Genomic DNA, 15,699 nt, shown 5'->3' with positions numbered 1-15,699 from the left:
TTGCAAGATTCTTAATCCAGCCCCAGCAGTGAAATTATATAACTCGCAATTTGAGTCAAAAGGAAAAAACAAGCTGTAGAGTGAGAAATATTCATCTAACAGTTGTAGAGTTAATGTACGGGGCACCGGGTATACTGCGAGAGCACCTACACGTGGCGCCATTCACGCCGGTGGAACTGTGCGCGGCGCCACCAGCTCTGGATCACCAGGGCCGCCTCGTTCTTCTTGTGAGACTGGCAGTGAGGCTGCGGCGAGCTGGGAGAGACGTGGAGAGAGCACTGGGGTGAGGGTGAAGGGAGAGGAAGGCAAGGGAGAGGAAGGCAAGAGAGAGAGGGACCGCGTGGAACAGAGAGAAGAGAACGGGGGAGACAAAGCGGAAAAAGAACGATAAGGAAAAGAGAGTGATTTAGCAATAAAATTAAAAAAACAAAAAACACAGGTAAGAGAAGCAAAAGGGAGAGACACCGCAAGAAACAAATGGCGAAAGGCAGATGAGAGTCCCAAGTTAGAGGGGAAAGTGTTGGTAGGAAGGGAAATATGGAAAACATGGAAAGGCAAAGATGGAGAAATTAAGGGCAGAAGTTACAGGGGCAGTAGAAAGAAATGGTGGTGTGCGAGGCTTACTTGCAAGTCGGATGGGGGTGGGGGGCGGGGGGCGGGGGAGCGAGCAAGTGGGAGGGAACGAGCATTTGGGGTGTGAGTGAGGCCAAGCACGCGCTGGCAAAGCGTCACGCTTCAATAGATCACATGCATTGGGAGGAATCCGCTTGTAATCCGCTTGTTCAAGAGTGTTGTTTCCCCTACAATATGTCAGAGCTATAAATACCTCGAGCTAAAAAGCATTAGCACAGACCAATAGGTCTGCTTTAACCGCCGCAGTGCGAAAGTTTAGCGGAGTGGGTGGGGCCGCGTCGGCAAACGGACGTGCGCAGCACTACGAAGGTAGTGCTCGCGACGGCCGTTGGCCGACAGAAGTACGCAAGGGGTTAATGTAATAACATACGTAAACAGGCATTCACAAATGCTGCATTAACATGTTTCATGTACTAAGATTGGTCATTGCTTTATAGCTTGCCCCATTGGCATTGCAAATGCTGGAGAAACAGCTTTCAGTAAACAATGTATATAGGAGATAAACTGAAAGTGCCAAACTACGTGACAATGGTGTGTAATTTTCAAATGTAGAAAAGTCACTCATGGACTTCAATGAAAAGCCGGAATGACGTAAAGAAAGCCAAGAGCATGATGTGAGGGGATCATATTTTCTTGATGTGTGCCTTTCTCCACTTCATTAGAGTGGATGGTACTTGTGATTTGGCATGTTGCGACCAAATCAAAACAAATTACTCTACAATTTAGTGCTTAATTTACAAAAATAAAAAAAAAATAAGTGCCAGGGCTCTTGTTAGGAAGCCACATCAGCTTCCACCACACATTGCCCCTGCTACGCTGCCAATGATAGTAACACAACAACTAAGCATCACACTGTGTGACAATTCGGACTATTTCAAGCCCCCAAAGCTACAAGAATGGCTTGGGCGGTAGGTAGTAATTACCTATTGCTGTGGTCATCTCTAAATTAGTCAGACAGCGCTACCTTGTGGCAGACTGTCACAAACGCCAATGTTGATAATTCCATGCAGATGCTGAGGAAAGGTAAACCACTGGCTCAAATCAAGCACTGCTATGCATCAAGTCTGATATTTAGATAACCTCTGACTACACAGGATTGGCACGGCATCCTTTTGTCTGGTTCTGCCAGGGTCCATTTATGGATGTGTGATATTCAACTCGTCACAGGGATGATCTTAGGGTTTTTGTTGTTTTTATTCAATTGTACATGTGTCTTATTGGTCCTAATACAACAATTTAAGAACAACCCATTTTGGCAATTAGAACTGTGAGCTGGTCAGCAGAGAGGCAGTTCAGTTCCTTATGTCTGACTAATATAAGGTTACAAGTGAAAGCTTCTGTGAAAAGTAGTGGATTCTGAATAAATTACTTATTGGAAATTGGCATACGGTCTAAAAAGATGAAACTATCAAGTCAAAATACAACAGTGAAAAACACAACAAACTTTAGTAAACTGGAAAATGCAGGAACTGGTGGCACTAAACTGACCGCCAAAATCACGTTAGCATCCAATTTACGTCTTAACTTTTGACTCAAACAAACATGAGTACGATAGGAGCCCAGTCTCTGAAGTCAGAATGTTGAATTCATCACTGCTGTAACAAACCATTAGCAAGCTAACTGAAGCACATTGGGTTTTTGATTAAGGGGTGAAGAACCTTCTCAAACAACAACCACAGTACCTATTGGGATATTCCACAAAAGCCACTAAATGAACTTGTGCTTAAACCTTTGGTAGTTTGGCACAAAAGCAGTCCGCCTTAACTTAAAGGTAGCGTGTAAATGTATGCAGCACACAAACAGTAATAAAATGAAAAAACACAAAAAAAATCCTATACCAATTTAGAACAAGCATTAGCAAAGCCACTAGGTCTCGGCAAAGCAAGAGCTATTGGGTTTGTCAATATCTTTTAACCATGTTGTATAGCAGCATGCCTGTTCAACATGGCTGAAAGTCAGGAAATAAAGCGGTATGAAGCCGCTAGACAACTTTGCTAAAAGACATAGGCACTGACAAAGCCAATAGCTCTTGCATTGCCAAGAATGCTTGAGTGGGTTTGAATGGGTTTGGGGCGTGTACTTCAAGTGAGCAGTGCATTTAGTGTATTGATGGGTTGTTTCGTATAATGGCTTACTTGTCTTTAGACTATTTTTGATTTCATGCTGGTTTAAGGGGGGAGGACTAGGACCGACTGGGCCTGTTGAAAATCTGTTGGTGAATTGACAGTGTTCTTGAGCATCTTGATGAAAGGTGGGGGGTAAAGTAGTCGCATTGCTATACACAGTCTTGCAGGTGACTTCTGTCCCTAGAGATAGCAGCTGAGGCAGTCCATAAGCTGTACTTTAACTGCGCCCTCCTGTCGGTTGCGCGTGTTGTGTTTTGAATCATCTAAAGTGAGGGCATAATGCTTTCTAAATTGTTGGGCACCAGTGACTGGAGAGTGCCGTTAGCGAGGGGCCGTGTGTAACCGATAAAGAGAAATAGGTAAGGGTTTGAGGGTGGAGGTTTTTCAAGGGGTTAAAGTCTGTGTTTTAAGATCTGTGGAAGGGCGGGAGCCTTGGTGTAGTGTCAGCTTGTGCAAGAGAGCTCAGGTTAGTAATAGCTGCCACTTGCAGCCATTTTGGGTGTCCACGATCTGTTGGTCTACACCACCCACTGCCATTGTAGAACGGAAGTGACCACTAAGGCCTCTCGCTGAACAACCATTGTCACCAACCCCTTGCACTAGTAACCTGTATGGGGTGAAACATTAGTGGAGCTTGCGAAATTCAACTCAGTGACTTTCCGAGAGCAACACAGATAGTACACTGATCTACAGTCTGTACTGCCATTCATGTACAAAAACATCAGCAGAGCTTCTGCAATGCACCACTATACGCACCTAACTCCTGCAAGCACCCGTGAAGTTCTCATAATACAAGTCTATCACGGTCTATGGTCTGTACTGCCATCCAAGCAGAGCTCATGAAATGCATCTCTATAGGCACCGTCCTAGTTCAAGCACCTGAATGGTGCGAGTAAAAACAGTATAGCTTGTAACAGCGCTCTGAAAGAAATAAAGATGTAGCCCCGAAACAATGCCTAAAAAAGGCTGCTGCATATTTTAGCAGACATTGGTCGCTGCTCTCGGGGAGGCATAAACCTTGGAAGAGGTAGGACGCATGCATGCCATGGACAAATGGGGAGAATAACTATTGAAGCGACAATTGAGACAGCAAATCGGAAGCCTGTGGGCGGGCTGAAGACCACAAAGTACATACAAACAGTTCTCTAATACAAGGCAGCGCATGCGCGCTGCTGTCTAGAGCCGAGGCCTAAAAATGCACACAAAGCAAATGCAGGAACCAATCTAGAATTTGCTACATAAACCTTTGTCAAATTGGAAGATCACTGGTCTCCAAATACAACTTTATAAACGCCAATAAACATTGTGGTCATCAATTTTATGAGTAATGCATACAAAATGCCTATGCCCATTAAACAATACATTTTAAAATGTCTCGAACTATGTGAAACGGTAGAAGAGTACTACATTTCTTTTAAACAGCTACATTTTACAATGTACAAAAGTTGTCACTGGGTAATAAATACATGCTTCAAAAAACATACAATCCCTTCTTTTACAAAATGACAGAAAAGACTTAAAGTAGATTCCTCGCAAGAAGCTCTTAATATCAGCAATAGGGGAATGGCAATACAAAGGATTCCTACATTAATTATACTGCCACTGATTAGCTAACATACCATACACAACATGTATTATAAGGCTTCTTCGAGCTATACTACAGCTTATTACTGTTACCCAACTCAATCTCTGTATGGTGAATGCACTTACATAGGCCTTTATGTAGCTCAAGAGGTGTTTGAATGTATTAGCGGATTGTTACCACGCTAAACTAAACCTTGAGGCTCTGCTTGACTGGAGGTGTTTCGAGCTGCAGTGTGGCCTATGTGGGAAGTGTTTTGCTGTCACGTGTGAGTGGCACAGTGGTCGTCTTAAGTCGCTGAGCCAAGGGGTTTAATGGCCGGGAAAAAAGTAGGAGAGAAAACATGTGCATTTTATATTACTGCATTGCTATGTCCAACTTAGAGGCAGTATATAGAATCCACTCATTTTAGTTTACAGACCTGCCAGGATTCGAACCAGTTCCAACAGGGGTCTTGCGCCCATTTCTATAAATCAGAGCCTAGCCGCTCACTCTACCACGCATATTCAAACCTATTTGTATTATTTGTACTGTATGATCTACTGATTTACCTATTTGACTTTGTTCCCTCATGTACCCTTCTGTACTGTATGATCTATTGATTTACCTATTTGACTTTGTTCCCTCATGTACCCTTCTATGTAAAGCGCTCTGATATCTGCGAAGATCTTGTTCGCGCTATATAAAACTTTGAAAATAAAATAAATAAATAAATAAAATACTCTGCGTCACGCATCTGTCGGGACTAGGAAAGGTATTCAAGCTCGTAGCAGTCAGTACATTTTAAAGCAAAGAAAGAAAAGCGAAGTTTAAGATCCTTGCAAAATGGCACATTTTGCTCTAGCTAACCTCAGTGAGGAAGACACAATCTAGCACTAGTAAGCAATCATTGGGCACTTCCAAACAAATGCAGCATATTCTTGGAGCCCGAATAACCTATGCTCCCCTCTATGTTATCATAACGATTTTATTTTCCCATGGAAAGGAGCAAGCTCAGGAGGACCCCAAAAAACTGTTTGAACCTGCGTCCCGAAGATTACAGACATACACCTCTCACATTTGAAGGACAAAAAGAAGCAGGGGGGGGGGGGGGGGGGGGGGGAAGGTTTTCAGCTGGCACAGACTTCCTAAACCTGGGCAGAGAGCCAGGTTGGAGGATAAAACCTAAAATAGGTTAAAATCTACCCGAGAAGCAGTGTTACAGCTGCGTGGGGAAAGGAGTGGACGGGGATCACACATGTCACTGGAGATATGCAATGTAAGTATACAGCACGCACTACAACCCGGGGCTCTAGTCGCCCGAGTGCGTTCAGAACAGGTATGAGGTGCAGCATCTGAAGCACCTGGTGACATTGACTGGAGGAGAGGGTCATACCGCCCTCAGAGGGGGTGGCTCTGAGGGCCTACATCAGAGGGTTTTAATAAATGTCACACAGGGTGTCTGTGCCATCCAGACTCTGCAGAAAGGAAGTCTTCACAATGACTTGCAAAGGGTGGTATGTGGTCATATAGGCTCGGGTAGTCGGGGCTTTATAGACTCAGAGTGGTGGTCTATGTAGCAATATACATTGGAGTGGGCGTTTGGTGCGTCTTTGGCAGCGTAGCCTGTGTTCCCATAGAAAGTGGGGGGTCGCTTTTTAAATGAGGATAGAGTGGTCTGTGTCCTGATTTATGCAGAGGGGTTGCAACCCGATATTATCCAATGGGAGAGGTAGGTCAGGACAGTAGTGAAAATCGAATTTGGGAGTTTTTCACTACAAGAATATGTAAAACTTAAAAACAAATATCCTACCTTTTAAATACAATACCCAATGTCTTTTGGGCTGTTTAGGGGTGACCATTAAAAAGGGATAGTAAGGCTCGGCAAAGGGTTTATTTTCACAGGTTGATTTGGCAGTTTAAAACTGCATACAGGCTGTAATGGCAGGCAGGAGAAATTTCAATGAGCTCCTTTAGTAGAGGTTTCAATAACTGCAGTAGGCTCACTAGTAGGTTTTTATTTACAGGGCAGGGGTACATGCAGTACCACTTTACTAGTAACTTGTAAGTAAATTAAGCATGCCAATTGGGTATAAGCCAATCATACCACGTTTAAAAGAGAGCACAAGCACTTCAGCACTGGCTAGCAGTGTTAAACTGCACAGATTCCTAAAGCCAACAAAAATAAATTTCAGCAAACCAAAGGGGAGAAGGTAAAACTTTTGGGGGAAGACCACACCACAGGCTGTAATTGAATCGCTAATGGAAACGACATTCACTAAAAAACCAAAGGTTAGAGGGACGTTATAATTGGGTTCAGATTTTGCAAACACAAAACCACAGAAATTCAGCAGTCAGTTACAGCTATCTCAAGTAACTATAACTAGGGCCCTAAGGTAACTGTAACTCGCACTTCACCATGCACAGCTTTCTCATCAATTTTACAGCGAAGGTTGCAGTGATATTATCAATGTCATAGAAAATGTCATGATCGATGTAATATGTGGGGAATTAGCAGTGCAAGGACTTGAGTTTTAGTTACCTCAGGGGGTGGGGCACCTAAGGCAGGTTGGGGAGGAGGGGGTTGCATGCCCCATTCCACTTCATTTAACGATGGGATTCCACACCAAAATCTGGCTGGGGAGAGGGGCCACATGCCCCCCACTTCTGAATATTGTCCTGGCACCAGGGTATGGGTTCCCCGGGGCGAAAATCAGCCCAGGAAGGGAGCCACGTGCCCCCCCTAACATTCAATTTTAAAGGCCGGGCCCCAGGGGATGGGGTTCCCTGGCCTGGGGAGGAAGGCCACGTGCAACTCTTTGCCAAATATATTTGTTATACCCCCCCTCCCGCCCACCAGACCTGTCCCACCCGGGAGACCATTTGGTCTCAGGCGGGGTCCCTGTGTGACTACACCACCAGCCGTAGGGGGCAGGGCATTACTACCCTACCGCCTATTTTTTGCGTTTAGGACTTTGGCTGAGATCGAAGATGGCTGCCACCACTTCCTGGTTGAAGTGGTGGCAGCCAATCAGATCTCATACTGAGATCTGTCAAATCAGCGGACATTCTGCATTCCTAGATATACATAAATCTTTTCTCTTTAATAACTCCAAAAATACTGAACGGATTTACACCAAATTACAAAACGTGCTCTTTCTGGGTCAAGATGTAGTGTTTTGCCAAATCTGGTGTAATTCTGTTCAGCGGTTCGGGCTACAATCTTATTCAAAATACCTATGGGAAATTGCATGGGGAAAACGTATTTTGGGGTCCCCCCCCAAACCTCCACTTCTCTTCTCGGCCCTGCTAGACTAATCACCACAAACTTTCCAAACAACAGTTGAAGTGAGTGGCAAACTAGTTTTTAAAATTTCGTGAAGTTTCGTCGAATGGCGCCAAAGCTATTCGCAAAACAAAATACATTTTTCCTATAGAAACTAGGTCCCAACTATAACTACCTAATGGCACCCGTCAGTAAGTCTTAGAGCGAGGTTTAGGTATTGGTTTGGCTAAGGGTAATATTGGTGGAATAGCAATAGGTGCTGGTGCAATATTACCAGCACTAGATGGAGTATTGTGGTTGATTTCTTGTAGCCTAAGACTTGCCAATGTTAAGATGCTATTTTTTACCTCGAGCAAGTGATTTTCAATTCGCGCTAATATAATTTCTATAGGGGTTAAAAGCTTTTTTAGCGTTTCCCATACGATCTTCAAGAATTCCTTGTCCCTACCCTCTACCTCACATACTGGTACCCCAGCCATCGCAGCGCTAGTTTGTGAGACATGCATTCCTACTGTAACAACCGGTGTAACCTCATCCACATTCGGGAGAATTTTTGTGGCGCTACAATGTGCCTGGGCTGGTGCATCAACCGCACTTTCTACAACAGGCTTCCTGCCATTGAAATATTGGGCCTTTGCAACTTTCGCCGCCTTCCTAGAGTAGGCAGATGTAGTGTTGCGCTTCCGTTTTAGGACGGTTCCCTCATTGATAGCACACAATTTACCCCCAGACGCCATACTTGTTTTAGGACTAAACTCAGTAGGTGCCCCTATTTCTAGATCAGTTACATTTGGGAGTGAGTTCTGGTTAGTTGGTGGGTGGGCTGGGCCTGATATACTAGGTGGCGTGGGTGAAATAGTGTCTGATGTATGATGGATATCTGCCTGCGTGATAATAGCTACTGGGGCAGTCAAACGCTCGGGAGTTTTGGCAGATGCAATGTGACCTAAGGATGATTTTTTTGATAAAGCTAGGTCCTGGGACATTCTTCTAGCTGCCTCCAGCTCTATAGAAACTCTATGTTCTTTATGCTCTAAGACTACCTACTGGCACCCGTCAGTAGGCTATGATGAATATAGGGGATAAACATTCTTGTTAATGAGAATTTGTGACAGGAAGGAGTGTTCGGGACCCCCTATTTAGGGGGCTCAACTGTGAGGTGTGATAGTTTTAGTATAACTATTTGGGCCCCAAAAACTGCCATTTCTGACAGTTGGTTACTTACTTTGCCTGTTGATTGTAGCTACAAATAATACTTTTCTGAGAAGATTATTATTTTCCTTATTAAAAGAAATAAGATAAAGGGCATTTAAAAAAAGTCTTACTATCTGTGCAGTAATATAACCTAAAATTAATATCTAGAGCAATTCCTAATTGTCTGAACTTGCTGGCAGAGAGAATGGGCTACTACACTGAAATCATAATGGAACATTGAGAATATGAATACATAAAACATTAAATTATTAGCCTTAAGAGCCATCAAAGCCAACTTGGATTGTATGTGAAATAATTATCTAATGTTCAATTCGAAGAACACATGCTAAAGAATGGATTAAGCTACCATTCAAGAAGCTGTGTACAGCACGGACACATTTCTTCAGTCCACATGAAAACTGTGCTAAGGGGGACTGTTTTTTCACTTTTAATAAATGCATGACCCAGAAGTCCTCTGGAGTTCAAAGAGGCTGAAATCTTGGAACATGGACAGGGGCTCAAAACTTGTTTCAAGAATATCTGCAACCACTGTATGTATGTCTAGGCTACAATATATCATTAGTTCTACATTCCAAATTTCTAAAGTTGACATATGTGGATAATTTAAACAATAGTGTTTAAAAGCGTAAAAAAAAGTACAATATAAATATGTTCTTTCATAATGTGGGATTAACCTATAACTTGTTACCATGAGCGTACGGGTGAAAAATAATGAAGAGCAGGCTTATGAAAGCTCACCATAATTCACATTTTCTGAATGATTCTGCTCATTCTTGCTACCATGGTTCAACCACTTCCCCTAGTGATGTTACCACTCCATTATCTCAAAGACTCGGTCTAAAATGCAGTAGACTTTGTGCAATATGAACTTTCATCTTAATGTAAAAACAATACTATGCAGGACAGTCATCATGGCTGCCTTTTGTCAGAGGTAGTGGCTTCTCCAGTGAGGGTAGCTGGCACTTCAGCAATGGGACACCTTTCTTAGAAAGGCATAAATAGGCATTGCTAGGCCAGGCAACCAAGATGCACAGACGAAAGACACTAGGCAAGAAAAGGGGGTACTCAGACTCAGAGCAGAGAAAAGTGGCATCCCAACTTGCTAAGTTAAACTAAGTGGTCGCGAACAGATTTAGCTCAATGAGTCGTATGACCAGTTAAAAAAAAAAAGTAAACGATGCAGGTAATCGTGAAAGGAAAGGGCGAGTGGTGATCTGAGAGAACACTGTTTGTATATAATAAAGTTGAAATAAAAACACTACCAATGAACTTGACCGCTGGGTGTTTAAAAGAATAAAACAAGCATTAGTACGGTCATAGAAAGACCGCTATTTAGGAGGCTGAGATCTCTGTGGTGTTCAACATCCAACAAAAGTTGTGAAGTCGCGGAGCGGTGAATACATTAGAAGCTTGACAGCTATATGGATGTCATTCAAGAAGTCTGAAACTGCAGAAACAGTGGTGGCCCCTCCACCCCGCATGACAAAAGGACGAATAGTAAGTTCCATAAATGTTTTCTTTAAACCTAGGGCACACGTTCTAAGAGTAGCTATTTAGGTAATTACGCTCTGCTTAGCACAATAAGGCGTGGGAAAGGCTACAGAGATGTAGGGACTAACGGAGCCTAAGAATAGAACACTGAATAGTGCATGGAACATACACAAAAAATCGAATATGCAGAGACCACAGCCTTGCTCAAAATCAGATGGAATTTAGAATTTTTCCAAATCTAGCCAGGCAGCTAGGCATATTGAACACTTGTCATGCAACATTACAATACACTACTATTCTTTTCTGTTTTGGTGCAGGTAGAATAATCTTACAGTTCTTCCAAATACCAGCAATGTTGGCTGTTCAAGCAATACACCCATTAAAAAAGTAATTGAGTCAAGTTGTTGCGCACTGGAATAGTCATTCCTGTTCGTTCGCGAAGCTCACCTCACTCGTTCTGAAAATGATCCGATAGTTGTATTGGGGTCCGTTTTCTTTGACGTCCTCTAGTTTTTCCCTTCGAATGCTTATGGCCACTGGACCAAGGTTTTCATCTGTGCCGAAATAATTCCAGTGTTCTGAAAGAAGCAAATAGATATCTTAGCACATATCTCAACACCAATTGAGTCACATGCCAAACACAATATCACCGCAAGAAACCAATCAGCTGAATTTACCACCTTGATGTGAAGAGTACAAACTTTATCGGCCATCCTGATTTACGAAGCTCATGGCAACCGCTATGTGTAGTCATTGTTACTAGATACTACGTCACTTCTAAACCTCCCTAATAGTAACTATTTTGGGTGCCCAGGCTGGTTCCTTGCAGTCTCAACAGTGACCACCAACTTCAAATACAAAACGCCAAGCAGGGAACATTACTAGGAGAGTTTCAATTAATCTTTTCCATTAAAAATTATCTCCCACTATCCCATGCCCTCCTTCTAGTCTTGTTTCATTTAAGGTGAGCTCTGAACCTACCTTCCTTTTTCACTGACCACTCCTATCCACAACAATCCTCGCTATCCCAGACCTCCACTCTTCCATTCTTTACCAAAACACCTTTATTTTATTAATTCTCAAATGTGGACGCCATTTTCCCCCTCACCATAACACATTCCTATTTATTTACTCTTTACCTTAAATTCCTCGTCTTTTTTACCATTTCAGACTCTCCGTTCTTGTGCTTCCTCCTCTTTTGCTTGCTGTTCATTTTAAAAAACAGACTACACTGTCCTTGCATTTTCTTTTTTACCCTTCCTAGCTTCTCTTTTCATAATTCCCTACTCATTTCAAATCTTCACTGTAATTGTAATTGCTTTAAAAAAAATCAACAGTAATTCCAAACTTCGGATTCCACACCAAGACCTTTTATGAATTAGACTCGTTTGCAAGTTTGCTTGCAAATGGGCCAGTTACAACAAGTCATCTACCATAAGCACTTTAATACCTTCTAGCTGTTCCAGAATCATTAGGACATGGCTACTTAATAGGGTTATAGATTCACTATCCATGTGTTCATCAATAATATGCAGTCTCCATGGGCTTGGACATATAAATGAGAAATATCTATCAGCTAACAAGGAAATTTGAAAAATCCCACTCTGCTGCTCCTTACCAAAACACCAGAAGATACTTTCTCCACCTACACTCCCAGAGGAATGTCAGACAGATTCAATTTACATAAGTAACATGATGCTTATGGATTTCAGCCAATGGACACATGGCCCATATGCAAGTAAATGGCTTAAGCGAATATTTACATAGAGGCATTTTCAGAAAGCTGCAGCCGAATAGGTTGCCTCGAAGCGTTCTCCATAGTTCTAAGTGGAAATAAGGAATATAAAGAACATAAATGCTCAAATACAGTGTTACATGCTTTATCTATTAAGTTGTTTTTCAAGCTTTTAGAGAACTTTCCAACGCCACAAAATTACATTTTGCCTTATAACGTTTGATGTTATAAGCAAGCAAATAACTCTTCAAATATAGAGGACAGAATTGTTTTCCATTTGTTGTGTTACCAGAAAACTTTCAGGGTAGGTTGTTTTTTCTTGGTTTTCCCTCATATCAGTCAGCATCTTTTTTCACACCAAGCCCACATGGTAATGAGACACACCTTCCCCACCCAATCATTTCCCAACATACTGTCAAGCCAGGAAAGACACTGTAGACTTACCAGCATCCAAGGGGCTTGCAGCCCGCCCATTGCTTACCATAGGTTGGCTTTCTTGTCACTCTCAATTAGATGCCCCTTACTTGATGTTTTTTTCCTAAATCTTGTGTTTTCCATCCCATGGAGCATAGCCCTTTACCATCATTTTCACTGACTGGCGTCTATGCTTCTTAGGAACTACTTTTAGCTTTTTGTTTCACCACTCAATGGGGCTGCATGCATTTTCCAACAGTTTCCCTCGTGTGCTTTTCTACACCCTTGTGTGCTTTGCTCCTGAGCTTCTCCCCCCTACCCATACTTCTGTAGCTCAGTCACCAGTATGCTTCTGCCTCCACACATTACATACTGCCCTCTTTTGCCCATGTTCTCTCCCTAGTTACTTTTCCCTAATCAAGTTGCTTTATCCCCTTGCCAAATTCCCTGCTTAACTTTGAAACTGCAGTTTCATGCTACTTTCCATCTCAGTTCCGTGATAACAAAAAAAGGTGCTTTTGTAATCATGTTCATACGTGTTGAATGCATTGCTACAAAAAGAACCCATGTTATTGCTTTTTTTTTGCACAGCATGGCTAAAAGGCATTAATAAATTCAATAGGTTTTACAGCCGAGACATATTGGGCTTGCCAATACTTGATTGCCAACACATTGTTTCTTAACACTAGCCCATTTCGGAAAGGAACCATAGCTGCAGCACACACCTAATTAGGAAATGGATAATCTTGACAGTTGCTTTCATAATTCAGCTCCCAGGAGAACATTCTAAAGTTATGAATCACATATCAAAAAGGCCCTACAATGCTTAAGCTGTTCTGTGTAAGAGTCTGAAGACTGGCTGTGTTTTGGGAGGGGTGGCATTTGGAAATCAGTTATGAAATACCAGGCCTTTGTCAACTGTATTTCTAAACCGCCGAGGAAGAAACTTGTGGTCTCCTGTCTGCGATTTAACAATTTCCTATACTCTTAATGTCTTCTTTATACAACTGTTAGTCAGAGACAAACATCGGCTAGAGACTGCTGCAACAGCTGACATCGATCTGGATTTTAATTTTCATTACGGACCTATATATGGTTCGATGATACTTCTTAACCCAGAACGGATTTACCAATTCTGCTAGACTAATCAATTATCCTTTGTGATCTATTTTCTGTTGCAGCAACAGGAATCCCTATGGTTTGATGTTTTACCACTGACCTCAAGTTCAAAGACAAACTTACCAGTATTAATGTTGTTTATCATACGCTGGGGTTAATCACCATCATCACTACATGGTCCATGGCTCAGCCTCTATCTATATCAAGGACCGACTGACTAAATATGTACCAAATAGCACCCTTCGGTCTGCTAACGCGTGTAATTTGACATGCCCTAAGTTCAGCCTAGTATCCAAGGGTGGCAGAGCCTTTTCAAGCATGGCCCCCCGAGTATGGAATTTGCTCCCAGTCAGATTGAGGAAAGAAACTAATCTTCTCATCTTCAGAAAGCACCTGAAGACGCTGCTCTTCTTGGAAGCTTGGGGGTTCATCGTAGTGGGAGGCTGCGTGTTCTTACCAGTGTTATGTGTCCATCGTGAGCGCTTAGATACCTCGGGTGATATAGCGCTTTATAAAAGAATAATAACATAACATAACTTCAGCGAACAGACTCCTGACACCACCACCCACAACAGGCCGATCACCACCACCTCAAAACCTGCTAGCACTGAAGACACCACGAAGGCCATGAAGAAAACCCACTCAGGAGCTCTCACGGACCCCTGCCCACTGCACATCTACCACAGAGCCGCCGCCATAGCTCCCGAGCTAAGCCAGGCCATCAACACTTCCCTCGAATCCGGCATCTTCCCCGATGACTTGGAGGGGGCAGAAGTCAAGCCCCTCCTCAAGAAACCCTCAGCCGATCCAACAGACCTGAAAAACTACTGGCCCATCTCTCTACTTCCCTTCGCAGCCAAAGTCACCAAGATTCATCACCGCCCAGCTGACCACCTTCACCGAAGAGCACGCCATGTTCGACTTCTCCCAGTCTGGATTTCGCAGCAACCACAGCACCGAGACCGCCCTCCTCGCAGCCACCGATGACATTCTTATGCTACTCGACCAGGGCCACACCGCAGCCATTATCCTACTAGACCTCTCCGCAGCCTTCGACACCGCCTCACACCGCACTCTCGCAGCCACACTCCACGACGCCGGAATATGAGGAACCGCCCTCAACTGGATCCACTCCTTTCTCTCCGGCAGAATCCAAAGGATCAGACTCCGTCCTTTCCTCTCCGAACCTAACGAGATCAACTGTGAAGTACCCCAAGGATCCTCACTCAGCCCCACGCTTTTCAACATCTACATGGCCCCCCTCGCCGCCATCGTCAGACAGCATGGGCGCAGCATAGTATCTTATGCCGACAACACCCAGCTCTTCCTCTCTCTCACTTAGAACCCCGAAGAAATCAGACTCTGCTTCCAAGAAGGAATGAAAGACGTCGCAGCCTGGATGAGTGACAGCTGCCTGAAACTGAACTCTGAGAAGACAGAGGTCCTTGTCCTTGGACCCTCCCCCACAGCAAGGGACAGCACTTGGTGGCCACCTGCTATCGGAAACCCACCCACGCCAAAGGACCACGCCCAGAACCCCAGCATCATCTTAGACCCTCCCTTACCATGACCTGCCAGATCAACACCGTCGCCTCGTCCTGCTTCAACTCCCTTTGCATCCTCCGAAAGACTTTCAAGTGTATCCCCCACGAATGCAGAAAGACCGTCACCCACGCATTAGTAAAAAGAAGACTGGACTATGGCAACACCCTCTATGCCCGAATCAACAAAACCCTGCTATACAAGCTCCAAACCATCCAGAACACAGCGGACAGACTCATCCTCGGAACGCCACAATATGAACACATGAACCCACACCTAAGAGACCTCCACTGGCTCCCCATCGAGAAGAATGTAACCTTTAAGCTACTCACCCACACCTACAAATCCCTCTACAACATCGGACCCAGACCCAAATACCTCAACGAAAGTCTCCTTTCACGTACCCAAGAGTAACCTTCGCTAAACAAACCTCGCCCTGGCAGAGACCCCACGTATCCGCAGAGCAGGCGGTAGAGCCTTCTCCTACATCGCAGCAAAAACCTGGAACGAGCTCCTAGTCAACATCAGATGCCGCCGCCTCCCCCCCCCCCCCCACTCTGAACACCTTCAAGAAGAG

At 43.8% G+C, this 15,699-nt stretch overlaps 1 protein-coding gene across 4 annotated transcripts in view; it reads right to left on the bottom strand.

The window, feature by feature from the left end:
- Nucleotides 1-15,699, bottom strand: part of SIPA1L1 (signal induced proliferation associated 1 like 1) — an 847,070-nt gene that overhangs the window by 457,207 nt on the left and 374,164 nt on the right. For all 4 annotated transcript variants that reach the window (XM_086937055.1, XM_086937054.1, XM_086937056.1 and 1 more), the window contains exon 5: nt 10,760-10,890. In XM_086937055.1, the coding sequence (XP_086793181.1) occupies nt 10,760-10,890 (131 nt within the window). The remainder of the gene's footprint in view (nt 1-10,759; nt 10,891-15,699) is intronic.

This window comes from Lissotriton vulgaris, chromosome 9, assembly GCF_964263255.1.
Source record: "Lissotriton vulgaris chromosome 9, aLisVul1.2, whole genome shotgun sequence".
Taxonomy (NCBI): Eukaryota; Metazoa; Chordata; class Amphibia; order Caudata; family Salamandridae; genus Lissotriton; species Lissotriton vulgaris.
The sequence above is the reverse complement of the archived record's forward strand: the minus strand, read 5'-3'. Positions and strand labels throughout refer to the sequence as shown.